Here is a 24418-nt window from a genome sequence, read left to right as displayed (position 1 = left end):
GAAATTTCTAAGGCATAAAAGGGATCACACTCTGCGGTATCATGCTTTGTTGCATTTTAATTTTTTCACTTAATATTTTTTAGAGATCTTACTTATCCCACTTACAGATTTACCTAATTCTTTTTAATAGGAAGATAATTTTTTTTGACTAGTTCTCTACTGATGTTCATTTAGGTTCTTTCCAATTAAAAGATGAGGCCATGAACAGCCTTGTACAAACATCTCTGTGTACATATGTAAATATATTCCTCAGGCAATTCCAAGAAATTTTCCATGGTTTTTGAAATCTTGCATACACACAGAGTTTGAACATTATGGAATTCAGAAATGCAACATAATATTCCCGAACGGTAACTCTGCTGAAGCATTAAATTCCATAATCACCTGGGCTTTCCTGAACAAACAAATATGTCATAACTTTCCAAATACTTTTCTTTTCCCTCATTCCTTCTATCCTCACCTATAAGCCACCAACTTCCAAAATCAGCATAATGACACTCTAGGAATGTCACTGTTGAAAAGACAAAGTCTTGATTTTTAAACAAGGAAGTATAAAATACTTCCTTACCTTGAACTGGGCACTTCTTATACGAGTTAAATTCATCAGCATGACTCCGGAATTAACTCCTGCAGAGCCATAGAAAGGGTGCCGAGCAAAGCGGCTGTACCAGCCAATCTTGGGGATTTCATGCTCCGGGGCCATGGCTGCAAGCTGGGTGGAATTAAATTGCCTCAGAAGCTTCCAGATGTCATCCACAGGTCTCAGAAAGAGAACGTCAGTGTCCACGTAGAGAAGGGAGTCCACATTCTTTAAAATCACCTTTGTGTGTATTAGGGGAGGAGGGAGAAAACAAAAGCAAGTTAGAAACAAAGAAAATGGCCTGATATATCGAAGATGCCACCAATTTCATTGTTTAATGTTGGATTATAGAAAGGGTACCACTCTTAGCTCCCATTTCAACCTTTTCCTTTGACTCGAGGGATAAGTGTCAATCAAGGGGTGGAGACTCAAAGGAAGACAAATCTTGATCTAGATTGGCCCGATTGTGGGATCCTGGACTATATTTGGTGGGGGTCGAACTTTCAAAGGAATGAAAACATCAGCAAATTACTGTGGCTCTCTCTTCTACTTCCATCCTCCACCAATGTCATGTGTCTTTCTCAGTTTTTTTCTTGGAACAGCTAGGTCTAGTATTAGATAACTTCAAGTGGACAATCTCTAGACCAGTTTATGCCAGGCCTCGGGGGTAAATACTGTCTCTGGATCCATTTCTTCTAGTGTTGATGGGTATGGCTCTGCATCTTTTTGAAATGATATTTTTAGCTAAGATTTGACCTGGGGAATAGGCAAAGCAAGTCACTGGCCAGCTTTGTTTGCAGATCAGGGATTGGCAAACTTTTTCTCTAAAGGGCCGGACAGTAAATATTTCAGGCTGTGTTGCAACTACTCAACTCTGCTGTTGTAGTAATGAAGGCAGGCATCAAAAATATATAAACAAATGAACGAGACTATGTTTCGATAAAACTTTATTTAGGGACACTAAAATTTGAATTTCATATAATTTTCAGATGTCATAACATCTTCTTTTGATTTTTTTCAACCATTTGAAATATAAAAGCCATTCTTGGCTCATGTGCTACGGTTTGCTGACCTCTGTTGTAGATCATTCAAGCCAGCCACCTTAAGTAAATGAGTTCTCCTGTGGTAATTGCTTAGCTTACCAGAGTCTTGCCCTGGGGTTTGAGACTTGAATGCCTTAGTTAGTAATAGTGTTACTTGCACAGTTCTGCCTTGGTTCCCCAAATTTAGGGGCAGTGTAACCAAGGAAGGATTTGAATTTTCCTGGATCCCTTGCCTAACATCATCCTGACACCACAACAACACTTGTTATGGCCTAAATATCTGTGTCCTTCCAAAATTCATATGTTGAGGCCCAAGCCCCACTGTGACGGTGTTTGGAGATAGGGTCTTTGGGAAGTAATTAGGGTAAGATAAAGTCATGAGGGTGGAGGCCTCCTGATGGGACTGTGTTCTTATCAGAGACATCAGAGACTTAGCTGTTCCAAGACAGACAGATGGCCTTATTGAAGGATAGAAGAAGAAGACAGAGCCACAGTAATTAGCTGATGTTTTCATTCCTTTGAAAGTTCATCCTCTACCAGAGAGCTTGCTCTCTCTCTCCACCATGTGAAGACACAAGAAGGCAGCTGTCTGCAAGCCAGGAAGAGGGCTCCCATCAGAACCCGACCACGCTGACTCCCTCATCTCAGACTTCCAGCCTCCAGAACTATAAAAAAATAAATTTCTGCTGTTTATGCCACCCAATCTACAGTATTTTGTCATGGCAAGCTGACTAAGACAACACTCCATTGGGATCCCCAATGTTTAAAATTGATGAACGTGTGCACTACATGATACAAGTATCACAGAAATTTCAGTCTTGAATAATTGCAAAGCTTACATGATTAGCAGCAGAATTTATCTTTCCTTCTTCATCTACCAGAGGAATCAATTTTATAAACCAACAACATGAAATTAAAAATAATGATCATCTATCATTTCATAAAAGATTATCTTGACATCCATCTTAAAAACCGGATCCTAATTTCAGAATCAGGATGAATTTTTTATATTGAATACACAAGCTTTAAAAAATCTCCCACATTGGGGCTGGCCCGGTGGCGCAAGTGGTTAAGTGCGCACGCGCCACTGCGGCGGACCGGGGTTCGCCGGTTCGGATCCCGGGGACTCACCCATGCACCGTTTGTTGAGCCATGCTGTGGTGGCATCCCATATAAAGTAGAGGAAGATGGGCATGGATGTTAGCCCAGGGCCAGTCTTCCTCAGCAAAAAGAGGAGGATTGGCAGGTGTTAGCTCCGGGCCGATCTTCCTCACACACACACAAAAAATCTCCCACATTATCCTTACTTTTTCTTCTTATTTTGCCATGGAAAGGTAAAAACTTCGCTACAGATTAGCACTAGTCTGCTGACTTTTTTTTTTTTTTTTTAAATCTCAACTCTAGAGTACTGTGGAAGAAAGGCAAACTCTCTACAGAAGTATTAGTAAATGCATGTTATGATATAAATTATGTATCACATGTAAATACAATTATGATGTCTTGCATGCCCAAGACCATCCCAAGGACTCAACAGCCTGCCAATCTTATTTTACTGGGAAGGAAAACTAACACACAGAAAAGTGTTCTGTCTAGGTTAATGAGTCAAATAATGCTAATGATTGTTGGGTTTTCGCTAATAAGGTTATAGCAAGATAAAGTCACTTTTTAGAATGTGTTAAGGGAACAAAAGACTGCACAGTGTTCCAATAAAAAGCTAATTTAGAATTACAGGATCAGAGAGGAAGAGAAAGCTATTTCAACCCATGTGAAATAGAACAAATTTCTCTTTATGGTTGATTATCTAATAAAACCTGAACAAAAAGCATATAATATTAATGTTTTAATCAATGAAGGGTTATGCAGACATCTACCCCCAAAATTTAAGCTCATTGACTTGATTAATTTTTTTTCTTGGTCTTTAATAATTATTATTCTTAAAGTTATCATTACTTTCTTCAATAAAACAAATGTGTTACCACCCCTCATTGAAACAAAAAAGAAAACAAAAAGACTTGAGGAAGGTCTGGAAAGGAAAACTAGAAAAATCTGAAGGATGGAGGTATTCCATCATGAAGCTACAGGAAGTATCTCTAATCAGGAGAGAAAAAGACAAACAAGTTGTATCAGAAATTTATAAAATCAGAACAATCTTAAATAGGGTAAAATTTTTATTTAATCCATGTCCTACTATTTTACATGCAGATTGCTCCCACTTTTTTTACTATCATAAACAACACTACAATGGGTATATTGTTAGGAAAATTTCTAAGCACATAACATGGCATTTCTTTTTAACTTAGTAAATGTTTACATGTTCAAAAATAGAAACATATTAAAGTAAATTCATTGACAGTTATTCTCCATTGTCCTTCTGTCATCAGGTCCCCACTTTAGAGGTGACCAACGTTACTGGATTGCTCTATGTTGTGCTAGAGATATTTTATGCATATAAGAATAAATAGCCACACAGATACAATTCCCTCTTTCATGCTACAAATGGTAGCACGGCATACATGATGTCATTAGCCTGCTTGTTGTTTTTTTTTTAAACAAAACAACACATGTAGGAGGGCTTTCCATATCAGTCATAAAGATTTTATTTATTATTTTTTCTGCCTGTATAGTATTCCATTGTGTGGATCTACCATAATTTATCTAGTTACCTACTGTAGAACATTTAGGTTCTTCTCAAGTTTTTGTTATTACAAACAATGTCACAATGAAAAACCTCCTCGTCTTAATTCATTTCAAATACATCTGTAGGGTAAATTCATTAAAATATAATTCCTTAGTCAAAGAACACATGTATTTGTAAATCTGATAGATACTGCCAAACTACTTTCCTAGAAGCGGACCAATTTAGGCTTCCACCAGCAATGTAAGAGGGTGCCTCTTCCCCCTCATATTCTCCAGCACAATGCATGATCAGACTTCAGGGTTCTGGCCTACAAGGAAGCATACTTCAGAGGGTCGTGGTCTAACAACTCAGTTTAGTTCATAATTTCCTACCAGTCTTGCTCTGGAGGGCTGGCCTGGGATCTAGCACTGTAGCAGGAGGTGACGCAAGTCTGGAAGACAAGTGCCGAGCTTTGAGGAACTCTTGAATAACAGTGCTGGTTCCCATCAGCTGCAACCACCCAGGCCCAGATCCGAATCCTCATGGGTGGGAGGCCCTCTACACAGTCCTTCTCCAGACCCATACCTAATCCCTCCTCTGATGAGGTTTGATTCTGGAGACACGCTCTCTGGGCTAGGACTGAGGGACAAGGAAGGAAAACTTATCAATAAATTTCCAGCTACTGCTTTCAGTAAACTTGTGAGTCTTCAGCTAAGATGACAAACCCAATTCCGCCTAAACTAGAAATGGCAAACCAGGGCCTATGGGTCAAATTCAGCCCATGGGTGGTTTTTTTTTTTAATACATAGCGTTTTAAAAAAATGTGAATCAGTTGCCAACATTTTTTAAAAACTGGAGATTTCTCAAAAATATCCGAATTTCTGTCTTCTTTTGAAAAATCTATAGCTCAGGCAAGAACAGCCTGAATCCTGCAAGGGAAACATCTGCTGGTGCTTGGTCACAGGCGCCCCCTACATTCTCAGTTCATTCATATAATAAACATTTATGGAGGGTCCACTAGGTACCAGGTGTGACCAGCAGTGACCAAGACAGACAAAAACCTCTGTAGTCATGAAGGAGTCAGATGATAAACAAGACAAATATATTGATTATATAGTATATAAGTAGGTGAAAAATAGAGCAGAAAAAGAGACTAGGGTTTTCGGTATGGAGGAGTTTGCAATTTTAAATATGGCAATTGGGAAGGTCTCACTCAGAAGGAGAAGAGCAAGTGCAAATAAAGCGGGAGCAGGGCGGGCTCACTCTCAGAAGAGCAGGGGAGGGGGCAGCTGTGACTGGACCACGCTGAGCAACAGAAAGAAGAGTCCGAGAAGAGGATGGACTGGTAAAGGTGGGCTGGTCCCTCAGGGCTTTGTTTGCCCTTGGAAGAAATTCAGCTTTTGCTCTGAGTGAGACGAGAGCCACTGGAGGGCCTTTAACAGAGGAGTGACATGATCTGACTTAGATGAAATGACCAACACTATGGATGCTGCGCTGAGAACAGACGATTGGGGAGCACAGGGGAAGCGGGGCAACCAGTTAGGATGCTATTTTCCTAATTCAGGTGAGATGCGATGGTGGCTTGGCCCAGGTGGTTACAACTCAGGGAGTGAGAGAAGTGGTTGAATCCTAAACATAGTTTGAAGATAGAGCCAACAGGATATCCTGACGGACTGGATGCGAAATGTGAGAGTAAGAGAAAAGTCAAGGGCAACTCCAAGGATTTTAACCTGAGCAACAGGTGCGATGGAGTCGCCTTTAACTGAGATTGCACCTGCCGTGTGTCATTCCTGAGTGTCCTGTCTGGCCCTTGCAGGTATGCGTTGGAGTTAGCAGCTGCTGATCATAGCTCCCTCCCTCCTCCTCTGCAGCTGCCCTCCCTGAAATATAAAGAAGCCCATGGTGGTCCTGGGAAGGGATCCATTGTTGGTGGGTGTCTGGGGCGATGGTCGTGTCATCTAGTTCTTGACCACAAAGGCAGTCACACAGGTGTGAGCTTGTTAAACTAAGCATAGAGAGTTTTGATGTGCTCTTTTTGGTCTGTAGATCATATTTCAAATCAGAAACACAAAAGTAGCCCTCACGGTACATCTCAGAGAGGTGATAGAGGATAGCCCTGAAGAATCTTGAGTCTGGCATCCCTGAGTTCAAATCCAGGCAGCATGACCCCCTAGCCCTGTGACTGGACAAATTCCTCAGTCTTTCCAGGCCTCAGCTACCCAATGCAGAATGTGGAAAGCAATGCCACCACCACCACCTCTCTTCTGGGGTTGTCACAATGACCCAGTGAAATAAAACCCATGAGGTACTCAGTACAGTGGCTGGTACATAGTAAGTACACAATAAATAGCAGTGTTGTTACTGTAAGAAGTCTTTGTGTTTTCCCTTTTAAAGTGTCAAGTGTAATTAGTTACCCTTTGCATCAACACCCACAGTACTTCAAAACTTCAAAAAGCCTTTTATATAGTCAGGGTCAAGCTGAGAAAAAATACATTTTTTGAACTTTTCTAATATCATAATCCACTTAGTACCTTGACTGAAAACAAGAACATAGGGCCTTTTTACTCTTTATCTGAAAAAATAAAAGACCAGGAAAAAATCCCCACTCTTTCTATAACATTGCATCTCTGGAGGCTAATTCCGCAGCAATTATTGCTGGTATTAATTTGAAGAGGATCATTTTCGGCCATGTTACAATGGCAAGAGGAATATTTACCAAAAGGATATAAAATTAGCCATTCTAATTCCCTTATGGAAATTAGTCAGCACTAGAAATGAGGCCTTTGTTTTCTTAGAGAAGGGGGAAAAGAGGCAGCACACAATAGCTATTTGTACCCAATGTGCTGGCTGTGATGAGTGTTCCTGCCCCCGCTCCATTCACGGCCCCGACCTGGGCAGCTGCTTCTGGGGGACCCTGCAGGCTCTCTGTACCAGGTGAGGACAGGAGCCCAGCCACAGGCAGCAAGATTATCAGCGGCTCATTGGTTGACCTTCAAGTTCGTTTTGCTCCAATCCTGTTCCGACTTTGACAGTACAACTCGCTGGTTGACAGTTTTGGGTTTGAAATCTAACTACCTGTGCTCAAATTCCATTTCCACTACTAACTGTGTGGTCTTGGGCAAGCTGCTTAAGCCTCCTGAGCCTTAGTGTCCTCATCTTGTAAACGGGATTGGTAACCCACGTCACGGTGCTGCTGGGATGATGAAATGAGATAACGTGTGAGAAGCCCCTGGTATGCACACAGTCAGGACTCAATCAGTGCTGTGTGATGTGAGCATCCCACGCTCACGAGGGCCACGTTCCTGGACTCACAGCCCAGGTGACGAGTAACTGGCTGTAGTCACAGCAGCAGCAGCAGTAGTGGAAGAACGAGGCATATTCCCTGTTCTCAAGGAGCTTTAAGGGGGAGACAGGTAAGAGGCGAAGCAAAGTGAAGTGTGCATGACGATACGGGTAGCACAGAAGCACACAGAAGGTGAGGACTGAATTTAGGACTCTAAATCCTAAATCAGTCTGGAGTGAAAGCAGTGAAGGTTTCCCAGAAGAAGCGACGTCTAAACTGAGACATAAGTAAGTAAAGAGCAGGGCAAAGAGTGTTGAAGGTAACGTGTGAAAAGGTGACCCAGAGAGAGCATGGGACAGGACAGGATGGCAAGTTGCTTGGTGGGGCTGGAGCTTACAGCAGAAGAGCCAGGGGTGGTGAGACATTCAGCTGGCAAAGAGGGCAGGGGCCTGATCAGGAGCTGTGCTGACCAATTTGGACTTGATCCCAAGAGCAATGGGGAGATGTTAAAAGATTTGAGCCAGAGACCTCGGGGTCTGATGCTTCTTTTCCCACCCATGTCACCCACATCCAATCCTCAGCAAATCCCATAGGTTCTACCTCCAAAATACTTCTGAATCTGCCCATTTCTCTCCCTCTCCACTGCCTCACCTTGAGTCCAAGGCTTCATGATAACTCCCCTGGAATTCTGGAAAGGTCCGTTCACTAGTCTCACTGTGTCCACACTTGCCCCCCTCCAATCTGTTCCTCAAAGAGCAGCCAGAGGGATTTTTAATATCCATTATGATTTCTTCTTTGACGCATGGGTTATTTATCAAGTGTGTTCTTTGATTTCAGAATATTCGGGATTTTCCAGACATCTTTTTGTTATTCATTTCTAATTTAATCCCCTTGTAGTCAGGGAACATACTCTGCATGATTTCAATCCTCTAAAATTTACTGAGACTTGTTTTACGGCCCAGCATATGGTCTATCTTGGTGAATGTTCCCCGTACATTTGAAAAGAATGTTTATTCTGCAGTTGCTGGGTGGAGTATTCTATAAATTCTCTAGCTGTCAGTTAGGTTGTTTGGTTGATAGTGTTGTCAAGGACTTCTATGTCTTTACTGATTTTCTGTTTGTTTATCATAACCACAGGAGCTCCATGGAGTTTTATCTTCAGACAAAGAAAGAGAGGAGAAATGTGAAGTTACTGCAAATTCATTTACATCAACAGATATGATTTGGGAACCATCATTAATTTTCACACTAATCATAGTTGATTATCAAAAGAGGAGTGCTGAAGTCTTCAACTCTGACTGTGGATTCCTCTATTTCTCCATTTATCTAAGAATGGTTTTGCTTTATACATTTGGAAGTTCTGTTATTAGGTGCACACTCATTTAGCATGGTTTACATCTTCCAGATACACTGATCTTTACGCCATTATGAAACGGCCAGAGGGCTTTTTAAAAAACTTACATTAGAGGATGCCACTTTCATCTCTAAACCCCTTGAAGACTTTTCGCTGCACTGTAGTCACACGTGAACCATGGTCCATAAAAGGCTCTGCAGGATGGACATGCTCTGTCCACCTCTCCAACCTAGTCTTCTATCAGTGGCATTCTTTCACCTCCTAGCTGAACCTAAGGCTTCAGGGCCTTAAAGTTTTCATTATCCCTCTGTTACTGTCAAAGTCAGCAGAAGGTGGGGAGCAAAATGAACTCCATAGGGAGCCAATGAGCTCCTAATTCTCTTCCTGTCTACAGCAGTGTTTCCCCTGTCAGAGATGCTCTTAAGTCTTTGCTTAGATAGAAACGAACACATAAGTCCTCTCTTTCAGAAAGAAAACAAAGTTGAAACTACGAATTTCTCATTTAAGAGGAACTGTCTTTTGGAACGTTCTCTCACTTCTCTCCCAAAGTTCACGACACCCAAGGTGAAGAAGATGAGGTCCTCAAATGTGCTTAAAAACAGCATCTTTATTGATTATGAAATACATGTGCAGCCCCTGATGCTTTGGTCAGTTTCAAGATTTGTGAACTATTGCTTTAGATAATTACCTAAAGAATCAAAAAACTACAATTAGTGTGAAAATTAATGATGTTCCTAAATCATACCTATTGATGTAAATGAATGAGCAGTGACTTTGCATTTCTCCTCCCTTTCTGTGGGTCTGGAGATTAAGCTCATGGAGCTTCTGTGATCTAGGACAAGCAACTTCCCGGGCCTGTTAGTGAAGTGCTACCCAGGCTTTCCAGCTGTGAGGCAGAGCTTTCCACTTAATATTCTCGAACACCCAGCTCTGACTCATGCTTTAGATCAGAGCTCAGCAGTCACCTCCTCAGTAAGGCTTTCCCGGAGAACTCCCTCCTCTCTCCCTCCAGTCTCTTCATCACGACACCCTACTTATCTCTTTCCATCACTTCTCACAACCAGTGGCCTTTGTTAAATTATTTTCTCATTGATTGCTCCCCTCCCCCAGTTAAAACAGAAGCTCCATGAGGGCAGGGACCTTCTGGGTCTAGCTGATTTCTAAAGTTTGTGTGCCTAGCAGGTATCAGGCATCCAACAAACATTTCCACAAACTAAGGAATTCAACTGCTGAACTCCCTCAGAACCACTGCAACTTTAAATATGTTTCAAGGCTGATGGTAGCAGAGAAGGACAGGTCCCGAGAGATGAGATGGCCTATGAACAACTGAAGCATAGAAGATCCAAGTTCCTGAAGGGAAAACCAACATAACACCAACCACACAGAATATCCTTCTTTTGCTGCTACGTGTGGTCCAGTACATCACCCTCCGGGCCTCTGCTGACGGGACAGCTAGGTCGCTAAGTACGTCATTCCATTTCCTTACCTCTCTAGCATTTCTAAAAGACCCAGAAAACTGAAGGAATAGAAAGAGAGCGGGGGGAGAGAAGGACAGAACAGAAGCAAAGACAAAGAAGCCATTTAGATTCAAGGAGAACTGAACTCCAGAGTGGGAACCTCAGGAAAATGATGTTAGTGATAATCAGGAGAAGGAAAACATATTTAAAGAGGGTTAAAGCCGAAGGTGGAAAGAGAGAGGAGGAAAGGACAAGGTTTCAAGAAGAAAAAAAGAAACACTTGATTTTTGCCAAGTGAAGACATCTCCCACATATATGAAAAACAGAGAGACTTAAATATAACTAAAATAGCCACAGTTCATCTATGCAGAACCAGCAAGTCACAGTCTCCATAAATCCTAAATCAGATTATGAATAAAGGAGCGATGCTCCCTATGGAAAGACACAAGAAATGCAGACACTATTTCAGTTTGGGAAGATGAAAACATTCTGGAGACGGATGGCGGTGGTGGCTACACAACAATGTGCATGCACTTAATGCCACAGAACCGTACACTTAAAAATGGTTAAAATGGATAAAAACATTTTATGTTACGTATATTTTAGCAAAATTAAAAATAGGAAAAAAGAAATACAGACACCATTCTTATATTTTTTCAGTTAAAATAAAGTTTGCTTTACCTAATGTACTCTATGGTGTTTACTCACCTATTTCTACCTTTGCTCATTTTTACTTCCCTAAACCAAATATATTTGACGAGTTTTTCCAAGATAATCTTTCACTTTCACAATTATATCAGGTCCCTCTCCTTTCTTTTTTCCTTTTCTTGTTTTGAGCATCAGTCATTCCTGCGGCACACGCTTCTCCAGCTCAGATGTCCATCATGGCTCACCAAGAGGCCATCTCTGCCCAGAGAGCAGCGCGGACAGCACCCGCTCTGCTGCCTGCCTCCTCCTCTCTCTCACAGAGAGAGAGATTCTCTCCCTCGGGGAGATCCTGGGGAAAACGCTTGGTGTCCCCACTCCCCCTCATTCTATAGGAAGATAAATCGGAAAGAATAGGGTTTCTAGGGCCATCTGGACCGTCTCCTCTGGCACCAAAATTCCTGCATCCCCAAACCAAAATCAGACAGGAAAAGGAAGTCTACATTTCAACACATATTTTCAATTTGATGAAAATAAGTTCTCTTTTCCTCTACCATTCTGTCACAGTCTTTTTCAAAAAATGCACACTGGACCTACATTGAAGCAGGCTATTCCAGAGACAATAATTATTGAGGAAAGGGAGAAAGCCACATAATAGTGAATATTTCCACTGATGGCTGAATAACCTCTGAGAGATCCTCTAGTAAACAGAGGTGAAGATCTGAAAGACGCGAAACCATCATTAAAAGGGGCAATAGCCTAAGACGTCAATATAAATAATAATTCCATAAAATAATTAGGTAGATAAGCTATTATTCTGACCAAATAATTATAATAATTGTAAACACCTATATAGCACTTATTCTGTCCTCGCTACTATTCAACCAGCTTTCCCATATTAACTCATTTAATCCTCACAACAATCTAATGAGGTAGCACTATTATGATTCCCATTTTACAGATGATGAAACTGAGACACGAGAGAGGTTAAGTAACCTGCCCAAGGTCACACAGCTATACTAAATATCCAATCAGCAGATATTTTTGTCAATAAAGTAATTTAAAAATGTAAAGGAATAATAATCCCTTTGCTTATTTAGCACCTGTTATATGTTAAGCATTATTTTGGGCATTCCATGCACATTGTTGCCAGTGCCTCAACAACCCTGCTAGGGTGGTATTATTACCCCCATTTAACAGATGAACTTAAATAGCTTAGCTCAGGTCACCACTAGTAAATGGCAGCACCTGGATGAAACCGGGGCTCTTTGATGCCAAAGCACACGTTCCTTCTGCTCTACCATGCTGATTTTCTCCTAACACGAAGCAGTACCATGTTCACAATGCAAATGACGGACATGGGTAGGGTTAGAGCAGTTGTTCTTAAACTTCAGCGCACATGAGAATCATCTAAGAAGCTCGTTTAAGATGCAGATTCTCAGGCTCTACCTCCAGATTCTGTATTATTAGGTCTGGTGTAGGCCCCAGGAACCTGCATATTATCTGTATGTATGTATGCATGTGTTTTCAAATTTTTATTTTGAGATCATTTTAGATTTACAGAAGAGTCGCAAAAAGAGTCCACAGAGTTCCCAGGTACTCTTCACCGAGCTTCCCCTTGTGTTATCATCTTACATAACCACTGATCACTTATCAAAACCAAGAAATTGACCTTGGCACAGTACTATTAACTAAACTATAGAATTTACTCTGATTTCACCAGTTTTCCCCACTAATGTCCTTTTTTCCATTCTAAAACCCAATCGAGGATCCCACATTGCACTGAGTTCTCATGTGTCCTTAGTCTCCTCCAATCAGTGACAATTCCTCAGCCTTTCCTTGTCTTTTCATGAGCTTCAGACCTCTGAAGAGTACTCGTCAGTTACTTTGTACAAAGTCCCTCAGTTGGGGTGTCTGGTGTTTTCTCGTGATTAGACTGAGGTTATGCACTGTCGGGAGGACAGCACAGACTGAAGTGCCCTTCACAGCGTATCATGTCTGGGCGTACAGGATGCAGAGAGGTATTGTCAGTGACATGAACCCTGAGCACTTGGCTGAGGTGCCGTCTGCCAATATTCTCCATGGTAGGCTTACTATTTTCCCCTTTGTAATGACCATATATTTTGGAGGAGACGCTTTGAAACCATGTAAATACCCTGTTTCTGGTTAAACTTTCACCCCCTAATTTTAGCATTCACTGGTAGATCTTACCTGCGGTAATTAGTACTGTGGTGTTCTAATGATGACTTTCTCTTTCCCTCATTCTTTCTACATATATTAATTGGAATTCTTCTATAAGGAAGAGTTGTCATTTCCCCCCATTCATTTATTTATCCAGTAATTTATTTCTATTTGTATGGACTTATGGAAAATTATTTTATTTGGGGGGGGCGGTTATATTCAATAGCATCATTATTTATTTTGTTGCTCTGCTTTCTAGCACTACAAGACATTCCAGGCTCATCTTGCACTTTCCCTGCCCTCAGCCTGGAATCAACCAGTTCCCCAGAGAGTCCTGGTTCCTTTTATTGGAGGATGGAATTTGGAAATCAAGATCTGGGCACTAGGTGTGCTCATTGCTACTGGGGTGTCACTGCTTCTAGCCTCTCTCAGTAGATAGAGCTAGGAAATACATGTATGTATACTAACCAGTGTATACACACATATCTATAATTATCTATCTGCCTATCTATCTGCCTATCTATCTATCTATCTATCTATCTATCTATCTATCTATCTAAAAAAAACCTATGAGTCCACATTGATACCTGATCTCCGGAGTCTGTGTACGTGTGTCTTTTAGAAATAATTTGTTAAAGGGAAAGAGAATTTTGAGCTTAGATTATTAGGGTGTGGGGCTGAGTTTTCAGTGATTGGGTATGATTTAATAAGTGAGGCTGGAGGTGGGGGAGTGGAGTGGCGAGGGTATGGTCCCCAAGCAACAGTATGGAGGAGGGTAATGTGCGCAGCATCTTGGGAGGACAGTGGCAGACCCGCCTGGCTGGAACGGAAAAATCGTAATTTAGAATAATGCTGAAAAGTTACTAGGTAATCTTGGTCAGAATGCAAAGGGCCCAGAACACCAGGCGGAGGGGTCTGGACTTGAGCCTACAAGGGAACACAGACTCTGGGAAGGTTCTGAGCTGAGAATTCACATGATAAGAGGAGCATTCAAAAACCAAAAATCCAGGAGCGGCATGCAGGATGGAAGGGACACAGATGGCAGGGAGAGGAGTAAACAGCTCAGTACAATCATCTTTTTCTCTATTATCATTGCCATATTTATTTTTTGTATTAATGTAAATATATCCAGACCCAGAACACCTGGTCAGAAAAAGAGACCTGTACCTTCATGGCTCTATAATTCTGGCGTGTCGATATGTCCTTGCAAATGTGAACAGATAACTTCTGTATATTATAAACACTTTGATGTTCTTTTTTTCTCTTTCTCATTGGTTTGCCATTTAAAAAAACTAAGTTACACAATACACAAATTCATGCTTGTGTGTTATAAAAATGTACAGACAATTCAGCAATCTACAGAGTAAGAAATTCAAGTTGTTCTTTTCCTGCCTATTCCCACCACGTCACTACCCCAGGCCCCCACAACCCCCCTCTCCTCTCTTTACAATTAACTGACATTAACAGTGCAGTGAATATCACCGCAGACTGTTTCTATGCATTTATTTATACATGTGATCTTTGCATGGCCAAGAATTCAGATCCTAACCCCACTGTTACCTCCTCAGAGAGCCCTACTCCCCATCGTTGTCTAAACTCTTGAATTTTTTTCCATCATTCTTATTACTACCTAAAATTAACTTATAATTTACTTTTTTTTTTGGTCATTCTTCCCTAACTTAGATGTAAACTCCATGAGAGCAGAAATTCTGGATATCTTGTTCACAATCATATTTCTAGGGCTAGTCACATAATTGGGGCTCAATAAATATTGCTGAGTGAATGGCTGTGTATAAATGTTTATGTGTGTACATATATATACACACAGAAATACATATACTTTGGGATTTTTAAAAATACCAATGGATTCATACTATACATACTTTCTAATTGTCTATTTTGGGATATTTCCCTTCTATTTTGGATGTGCAAAGAACAAAGAAATTTCTCTTTGGTGCTGTATATTCTCAAACATCCTCTTTGATAATATTAAAATAGTTTAAGATAGGAAAGAGAATTATGAACACTTGGAAAGCATCATTTCTACATAGTGCCTTTTTTCCTGTGTGTGTGTTTTTTTTAATGCATTGGGAATTTGTACAAAAATAAATATTCACTCTTGATTAAATAGTGATCCACTATTTTAACTGTTTTGAGATTTTAAGTTTCATTAAATTACCAGCTTAAAATGTGGTGGTATAGGAGAAAATTAAAGTATATCAATTTTTATTTTTGCTTCTAGTATGCCCCCTTGTGGAATTACATATAACTTACATATTTATTTTTGTGAAGTTTTAGCAAAGAGCAGAGTGTACCAATGTCACGGCTACATTCATACATGTTCCCATCAAGGAAGTACTCTTCTGATCAGTGTAATCTTTGATCTCCATACAAACAGGATTCAGATTGCCTCTGAGTTGTGCAAATCAATGATGGCTTTGTTCAGGATGGTCTCCTAAAATTCTGCCTCATCAAACTTGTGTTTGGTCTTTGATTTCATCATCTCAGCTGTGTGGCCAACTGTTATATCTGCATGCAGGACATTTTCCACAGGCCTTGCATTACTGAAGGTATCTGGTTTCTCTGGCCCATTCTGAGATAATGGCTCTCTCAGATCTTCCATCTGCTTCCATCCCTTTTGGCTTGCTTCCTCCTGTTATCAGGTGTTGCAATCCCAGCCAGCAAGCACACACTCTTTCCTTGTTCGCTGTAGACATCTCGTTAGCCATGGCAACTGTCATTTAAAGCAGAATCTAGTTTCTCAGTCAGGTGGTGTCTCCTCAGAGGATGTGTTCTCTGCTAGGGAGTTGCTAGAAATAGGATCATTGGGTCACAGGAATTGTAGCTCTTCACTTGAATTGGAGGTGGTTTTCAAAGAATGTTTTCACTTTCTTTATATTTGAGAATCAAACCCAACTAACATTTACTGAGTATACATTGGGTTCAAGACTGCACACTTTTATGTGTTAAATCTTCAAACTCTCTCTACAACCCTTTGAAGTACTTGTTAAAGCCCTTTTTATAAGTCCATGCATCCATGCATCCATCCATCCTTTCTTCCTTCCACTCATCCATCCATCCAAATAGTTTTACAGAGTGCCTTCTGTTAAGATGTGCTATGCATGACTCTAGGTGCTGGAGATCAAAGATATTTTCCCTGGTAGGGCTTACAAGCTAGTGAGAGAAGCCAAAAAATAAAACAAATAAACAAATTATGTAGTATTCTAACTTTGCAGATAGTAGGATAGGGGAAAAATAAAACGATGGAGGGGAGTAATTTTAAATACAACAGCCTCACTAAACAGGTAAGTCTGAACAAAGGCATATGTACTATTTTTATATCCATTTAACAGTTGAAGAATGGAAGGTTCACTGGAATCTTCCAAAGGAGGTATTTTGGAACACTTTGGGAATATTTTCTATAAGTACAGGAGAAAACTCGGGCCCTTAGAACCTGCAAGCAGGGCAGAATGACTATACCACAGGAGAAAACTGGGCTCCAATCCAGCCTCTAGGATTTCCCCAGGAAAATGATTTAACTTTCCCAAACTTCAGTTTCCTCATTTGTAAAAAGGATACAAATCAGCATATTCCTCAAAGAGTTGTAAATAGTTAATGAAATCCTAAACCTGAAGATCCTGGCATGTGTTAAGTGTAGCAGACACGGTGTGGTCTTTGGCCACCTACTGTACATTCCTCTTCTTTCAGTGGTATGTCCTGAAGACATATTTTAAAGCCCCATTTCTCAAACTATTTTCAACTGCACCTCATGGTAAGAAAGGCATTTACATCACGATTCTGGTACATGCACACATAAATATATAAAACAGAAACAAAAATTTTAAAAATAATATTTGTCTTTACTATATACAATATATGTCCATTATTCTATTCTATTTAATTTTTTAAAAAGCTGATCATAATCCACTAAATTAATTTCAAGAGTCACTTGTGGGTAATTTCCCACAACTTGAGAAACACAAGGTTCAAAGAGTTAACACAGACTTGGTAAATAATTAAATCTAGATGGAAAGACAGACAGATATATGGACAAATAAAAAATGTTGTCAATATGCCCCACCACATTTCCCACTCTCACAGCAAACAACCAATTCCAACTCTTTAAATTGATTCTTTGGGTATGTACCTCCATGTCTCTAAATAACACGCTAAAAGAAAAACTTATTCTCTGAACTTACAGCACGTCTCACACCAAATTTGGGCGTGGCTTTTTCCACCAACCAATTCTCCAGTACTCCAGACACCAACTCAGTGTCCTGCGATTCAATTATGACACTAATTACCTGAGTTAGTGCAGACCCTACAGGTTAAGGTCCCAGTCCCACAAGACTGCCCTCCTTCAGATGCCAATGAAGTAGTGGGTCCCCAGGTTACCCACATTTCTGTTTCACTTGGCTACAAATTGGGGGTTCCCATGATACTCTCCTCAGGTTCGATGATTTGCTATAACAGCTTATAGGACTCAGGGAAACACTTATTTTTATGAGTTTATTATAACGGATATGATAAAGGATATAGATGAACAGCCAGATGAAGAAGTAGACGGGGTGAGGTCCAGAAGGGTCCTGAGCACAGAAACGTCTGTCCCTGTGAAGTTTGGAGTGTGCCAGCCTCCCAGAACATGGATGTGTTCGCCAACCCAGAAGCTCTCCAAACCCCATAGTTTACAGATTTTTACTGAGGCTTCATCACGTAGGCATAGTCAATTATTAACTCAATCTCCAATCTCCCTCTCCCCTCCCTGGAGAATGGAAAGTAAGGCTGAAAGTTCCAAGCTTCTAATCATGGCTTTCTGGTGACCAGGCCCCATCCAGGATCCCACCAGGAGTCACTTCATTAGAACAAAAGACACTCCTATCACCCAGGGAATTCCAAGGGATTTAGGAACTCTGTGTAAAATGCTCCTATGACCCCATTACTCAGGAAATTACAAGGTTTTTTAGGAGCTCTTTGTCAGGAACAGGGGTCAAAGACCAAATGTTAGAATAAAGGATGCTCCTAGCACCCCTATCACTCAGGAAATTACAAGGGTTTTAGGAGCTCCGTGTCAGGAACTGGGGGCAGAGACCAAATATATATTTCTTATTATGTCACGCATGCCTCATCTATTGACTCCCTACCCTGGAGGAAGAGAATTTAGCTCCCTTTCATACAGACTCCCAACCCCACCACATGTCTCATCCCCCAATACAGAGATATCAAAGTATTGTTTAGATCAATATACAATGTTATCTTATGATGGCCATATAAACACTATTTCCAATTAAGCTATGGAGTGAGCCATACTTTCTCTTTCTGTACAATTCTGTTTTCCCTGAAATTGATAATTTTCTTTTTTGCAGTTCTTAGTTTGCTGAATTTTCTATGTTTATTACAGTTTCTTCCACAGCTTTCTGATTTGTTCCACACAGGATGCTGGGCAGCTGTCATCTCCCTTCCCTTGAGACTCCTCTTATGTCTTTTTTGTGTAGGATTCCCTGCTCCCTGGATCCTGCATCTTCATCTTTCTTGATGCATTCCTTCATTTTGGTGGAGCACGTTATCCAGTAGCTCACCAAGAGAAGACTCAGAGGAGAAATCTTTTGAAACTGTGTACATCTGAAAATGTCTTGATTCTACCCATAAGCTTGATTTGTAGTTTGGCTGATATGGAATTCTAGGTTGGAAACAATGTTGCCTCTGAATTTTAAAGACATTGCTCCAATATTTGAGCACTTTCACCATTGCTGTTGAGAAGTTTGAAGCCCGTCTGATTTTTGATTCTTTGGATGTGAACCTCCCCCCCCCCGGTTACTGGCCCCTAACAGGATCTTCTTTTTCTCCCTACTGTTCTGAAAGTTCAAGTCCTTTGTTCCATTTGATCTAGTCTGCTGTTGATCCCTTCTATGAATATTTCAGGTCAGTTATTGCATTCTTCAGCTTTGTGATTTCTGTTTGGTACTTTCTTATATTTTCTATTTCTTTGTTGAAATTCTCACTTTGTCCATGCATTGTTCTCCTGACCTTGGTGAACATCTTTATGACTGTTACTTTGGACTCTTTATCAGGCAAATCACTTATCTCCATTTCATTAAGGTCTGTTTCTGGAGTTTTATCTTCTTTTGTTTGGACATACTCCTTTGTTTCTTCATTTTCCTTGACTTTCTGTGTTGGTTTCTGCACATTAGATAAAACAGCCACCTCTCCCAGTCTTGATGGAGGGGTCTCATGTAGGAGATGAACCTTGTCAATTAGCATGGCCCAAGCTTTAGGGTGTCTCTCAAACCTTTGTGATTATCCAAGCCACCTTCTTCATTCTTAGTGGCTCCCAATAGTTGAGGGTGTGCCAAGACCCATTTCAATGCAGGTGATGTGGGTATTTTCTTGTTTGCCCAATAGGTAGGAGTTACTCAGCTAGTTTTCGGATTTCTTTTAGAGGGAACTGCTCCATGTATAGCTGTAGATTCAGTGTGTCCATGGGGGGAGGTGAGTTCAGGAGGCTCCTATGTTGCCATCTGAAAGTTCAAGCCAATCTGCCTGATGTTGTGTGTCTTTTTTCCATCTAATATGATAGTCTTTCAGTGGGTTTCCTCAATCTGGGAATTTACGTCTTCTTGTTTTGGGAAATTTTCTTGAATTAATTTCACTGTTGATTTCCTACCCTTTATGTTCTCTGTTCTCTCTTTCCAGAGCTACTAGTGTTCAGATGTTGGATCTGTCCTCAAAGTTTCTGATCATTTCATTGCTATTCTCTATCTCATTGGTTTTTATTCTTTTTTATTCTACTTTCACAACAATTTCCTCAATTTTTTCTTCCAGTTCTTCTGAGTTGTTCATTTCTGCTACCACATTTTGAATTTACAAAAGTTTTTATCTTCTAAATGTTTCATTTTTGTAGAATCTTATGCTTCTTCATGTAATCTCTTTTATTTCTCTAAGGATCCTAATGATAATTTCTTTAGAAGTTTTATTCATCCTGCATAGATTATATTCTCTAAGTCGATGTACTCTTTTTGATTGTGTTGACCTCTGTCTTTCCCATGAGAGGGTTTCTTCAAATGTCGAGTGATTTCTGGATTTTTGTCAGTATTTAAAGCAGTTTGGAAGGAAGTGAAGGAAACTTGTCAGCTGTGTGCTTCAGTGTAGGAAGCTCTGGCTGGGCCACCACAAATATTTCTTCCATATCCCTGACTGGAAGGCATAATTTTCCTTGCAAGTTTCTGGGAGCTATGTGGGAGAAAAGGGTCTGGGGTCTCAACATTCATATGTAAGCTTTCAATTAAACTTCATGTTTCAACATGATGCCCTCAACTGTACCTGGATTTCTGTAGTCTGGAGATATTCTGTTTTACTTTCTCTAGAAACTAAACTTCCAATCCTTTGCCCAGGGAGGAGAGAGGCAGAATCCCAGTTACATGGTGTAAAACAGGCAACCTGGGGTCTAACTGCTTCTCAAAGAGACTTGCAACCAAACCTCCTGATTTTAGGCTCATCTTCACTGCCGCTTCTAGACATAGCTGGTGCCACCAATTCATTGGTCTTGGGGGATGGTGTCATGTAAATCATTTGCTTCTGGGCTTTCTCCACTGCTGGTTAAAGATACAGATGTCTCGGGCCGGCCCCATGGCTTGGCGCTTAAGTGCGCGCGCTCCGCTGCTGGCGGCCCGGGTTCAGATCCCGGGGGCGCACCATGCGCCGCTTCTCCGGCCATGCTGAGGCCGCGTCCCACATACAGCAACTAGAGGGATGTGCAGCTATGACATACAACTGTCTACTGGGGCTTTGGGGGAAAAAATAAATAAATAAAATTATTAAAAAAAAAAAAAAGATACAGATGTCTCAAGTGGACTAAGTTGGCTACCACCACTCAAAATCTATATTGAGCTTTAATTGCCTCCTCTCTTATTCTTTTTGTCCTAGAACAGAAGGTTTAGGCTCTTTTAAAAAATGAATTATCGGGTCCAGCCCGGTGGCCAAGCAGTTAAGTGCGCACGCTCCGCTGTGGCGGCCCGGAGTTGGCCGGTAGGGATCCCCGGGCGCACACCGACGCACCGCTTGTCAAGCCATGCTGTGGCGGCGTCCCATATAAAGTGGAGGAAGATGGGGTACGGATGTTAGCCCAGGGCCAGTCTTCCTCAGCAAAAAGAGGAGGATTGGCAGATGTTAGCTCAGGGCCGAGCTTCCTCAAAAAAAAAAAAATAAGAATTATCAATTTTAGTATAGTTTGGGGAAAGAATGAATATAAATGCAAAAGTTTTGCTTGCCACCTCTAATCAGACACAAGCCTAGTTGGCTAAACTTCTCTTCCTTTCTGAGAGCCCTTAATATCCTTTCAATCAAGTCCTCTTCTGATTAACTCAGCCTGAGTCAATTATGATTGCCTGCAACCAAAGAATTACGTTACAGTAGGTAATTAACACATATTAGTTATGATTCTTATACTATGCTTCATAACAAACATGGTGATACCAGAACTACTAGGATAGTAATCATGCTGGGGTCAAAAAGACAATCCCCTATAATGTGTTTGATGTCATTATAGGAGTGTTCTCTGCTGGAGCATGTTATAATTGTTCTGTGTTGCTTATGGCTTGGCCAAGGAGACCAAAAAAATTTTTGTTGCTATTAACCAAGATAAAGTCCTTTTGAGAAAATAGTTAATGATCTCAGTAGTTTTACGCCACATATCAGTCCTCATAATAAGAGCAATAATAATAAAAATAGCAGCTAACACTTACTATATGCCAGGCACTGTTCTTATGGGTATTAAATGTATTAGGTAATTTAAATTTCATTACATTTTGAGATGGTAATATTCTTTTTTTTTTTTTTTTTACTGACTATAATTTTATCTTTGTTGTTGAACGTTTTTTTTTTGAGGAAGATTAGCCCTGAGCTAACATCCATGCTAATCCTTCTCTTTTTGCTGAGGAAGACCGGCCCTGAGCTAACATCTATTGCCAACTCTCCTCCTTTCCCCCCCCCCCAAAGCCCCAGTAGATAATTGTATGTCATAGTTGCACATCCTTCTAGTTGCTGTGTGTGGGACGCGGCCTCAGCATGGCCGGACAAGCGGTGCGTCGGTGCGCGCCCGGGATCTGAACCCGGGCCGCCAGTAGCGGAGTGCATGCACTTAACCACTAAGCCAGGGGGCCGGCCCTGAGTTGGTAATATTCTTATTCCCATTTTACAGATGAGTAAATTGAGGCAAAGAAAAATTATTTCCCCAGGTTACAAAGTGGTAAGTGGTAAAAGCAAGATATGAACATATTTGGGCTGCCTCCACAGACTGTGGTCTTAACAACCACACCATACTGTCTCTCTATATCTCAAATTAATTTCTATCTCCATTTAATGCTTCCTAATACTGTGGCCATTAAGTTTCCTAAAGGTCCCACTGTTTATATATACTCATCACCTTAAACAAGTAAAAGGACCTCTCTGAAGGCCTGAGAAGAGGTGTTATGGAACTATTCATTCTGAAGTCAGTTAGATATCTACTGCTTGGCTTCCTCAGCATATCTTCCTCCATCTTCTGACAAGAGCAACTTCTCTCCTATGGAAAAACCAAATCCATGTGGTTCAGAGGCAGTTGGCCCCTGTCGCCCATGGGAGAGAATGTGACTTAAGTCGGGCCAATCAGAGTATCCTACATTCCTGGTATGATGATTGTTCAGGGATAAGCACATGAACCATGCTAGGCCAATCACAATACACTCCAGGATTTTTATGACAGAGTTGTTAGGTACCATGCTTTTATAGTCTCTTGTAACAGCTTTATTGAAATATAATTTACATATCATAGAATTCACCCATTTATAGTGAACCATCCAATGGTTTTCAGTATATTTACAGAGTCGTGCAACCATCATCACAACCTAACTTTAGAACATTTTCAGCACCTCAAAAACAAATTCTGTACCCATTAGCAGTCACTCCCCATTTTCCCCAACCTGATAGGCCCTAGGAAGTGCTAATCTACTTTCTATCTCTATACATAGATTTGCCTATTTGGGACATTTCATATAAATGGAATTATACAATATGTGTTCTTTTTTCAATGGCTCCTTTCAATTAGTTTTCAAAGCACACCCATGTTGTAGCACGTACTTCACTCCTATTTACTGCCAAATATTATTCCATTGCATGAATAAACTACATTTTATTTATCCAGTCAACAGTTGATGGACGTTTGGGTTGTTTCTATCTTTTGGCTCTTATGAATAATGTTGCTATGAATATTTGTGTACATATGTTCTCATTTCTCTCCATTATCTAGGAGGAGAGTTGCTGGGTCATATGGTAACTCTATGTTTAACCTTCTGGGGAAATGACAGATTATTCTCCAAAGCAGCTGCACCATTTTATATTCCCACCAGCAGTGCATGAGGGTTCCAATTTTTCCATATCCTTCCCGACACTTGTTATTATGTCTTTTTGATTATAGCCATCCTAGTGGTGCGAAGTGTTATCTCAATGTGGTTTTGATTGCATTTCCCTGATGGCTACTCATTTTGAATTTCTTTTCATATGCATATTGCCCATTTTTATACCTTCTTTGGAGACATGTTTATTCAAGTCCTTTGTCCATTTTTATTTGGGCTATTTGTCTTTTTATTATTGAGTTGTAAGAGTTCTTTATATATTCTAGCTACAAGTACCTTATCAGATATGTGATATGCAAATATTTTCTCCCATTCTGTGGATGTCTTTTCACTTTTTCTTTTTTCTTTTGCTGAGGAGGATTTGCCCTGAGCTAACATTTGCTGGCAATCTTCCTCTTTTTGTATGTGAGCTGCTGCCACAGCATGGCCACTGACAGACGAGTGGTGTAGGTCTGTGCTTGCGAACTGAACCTGGGCTGCTGAAGTGGAGCACGCCAAACTTAACCACTAGGCCAGCAGGGCTGGCCCTTTCCACTTTTTTGATGGTGTTGTGTAGAGCACAAAAGTTTTCAATTTTGATGTAATTCAAATTATCTGGTTTTTCTTTTGTTGCTTATGCTTTTGGTATCATATCTAAGAAACCATTGTCTAATCCAAGATCATGAGGATTTACTCCTATAGATTTCTTCTAAGACTTTTATATTTTTAGCTCTTATATTTAGGTCTTTGATACATTTGAATTAATTTTTACATATGGTACGAGATAGGGAATACAACTTTATTCTTTTGCATGTGGATATCCAATTGTCCCAATACCATTTGTTGAAAAGATGACTCTTTCCCTGTTGAATGGGGAAAGCATTAGCATCCTTG

General features: G+C 40.6%; 1 protein-coding gene across 1 annotated transcript in view; it reads right to left on the bottom strand.

The window, feature by feature from the left end:
* The window catches only part of GXYLT2 (glucoside xylosyltransferase 2), an 80489-nt gene that overhangs the window by 16270 nt on the left and 39801 nt on the right, over positions 1-24418 (bottom strand). The window contains exon 4 of the mRNA XM_058563165.1: positions 569-820. Within this exon, the coding sequence (XP_058419148.1) occupies positions 569-820 (252 nt within the window). The remainder of the gene's footprint in view (positions 1-568; positions 821-24418) is intronic.

The sequence above is a fragment of the Diceros bicornis genome, chromosome 2 (assembly GCF_020826845.1).
Source record: "Diceros bicornis minor isolate mBicDic1 chromosome 2, mDicBic1.mat.cur, whole genome shotgun sequence".
NCBI lineage: Eukaryota > Metazoa > Chordata > Mammalia > Perissodactyla > Rhinocerotidae > Diceros > Diceros bicornis.
This window is presented reverse-complemented; position numbering and strand designations above follow the sequence as displayed.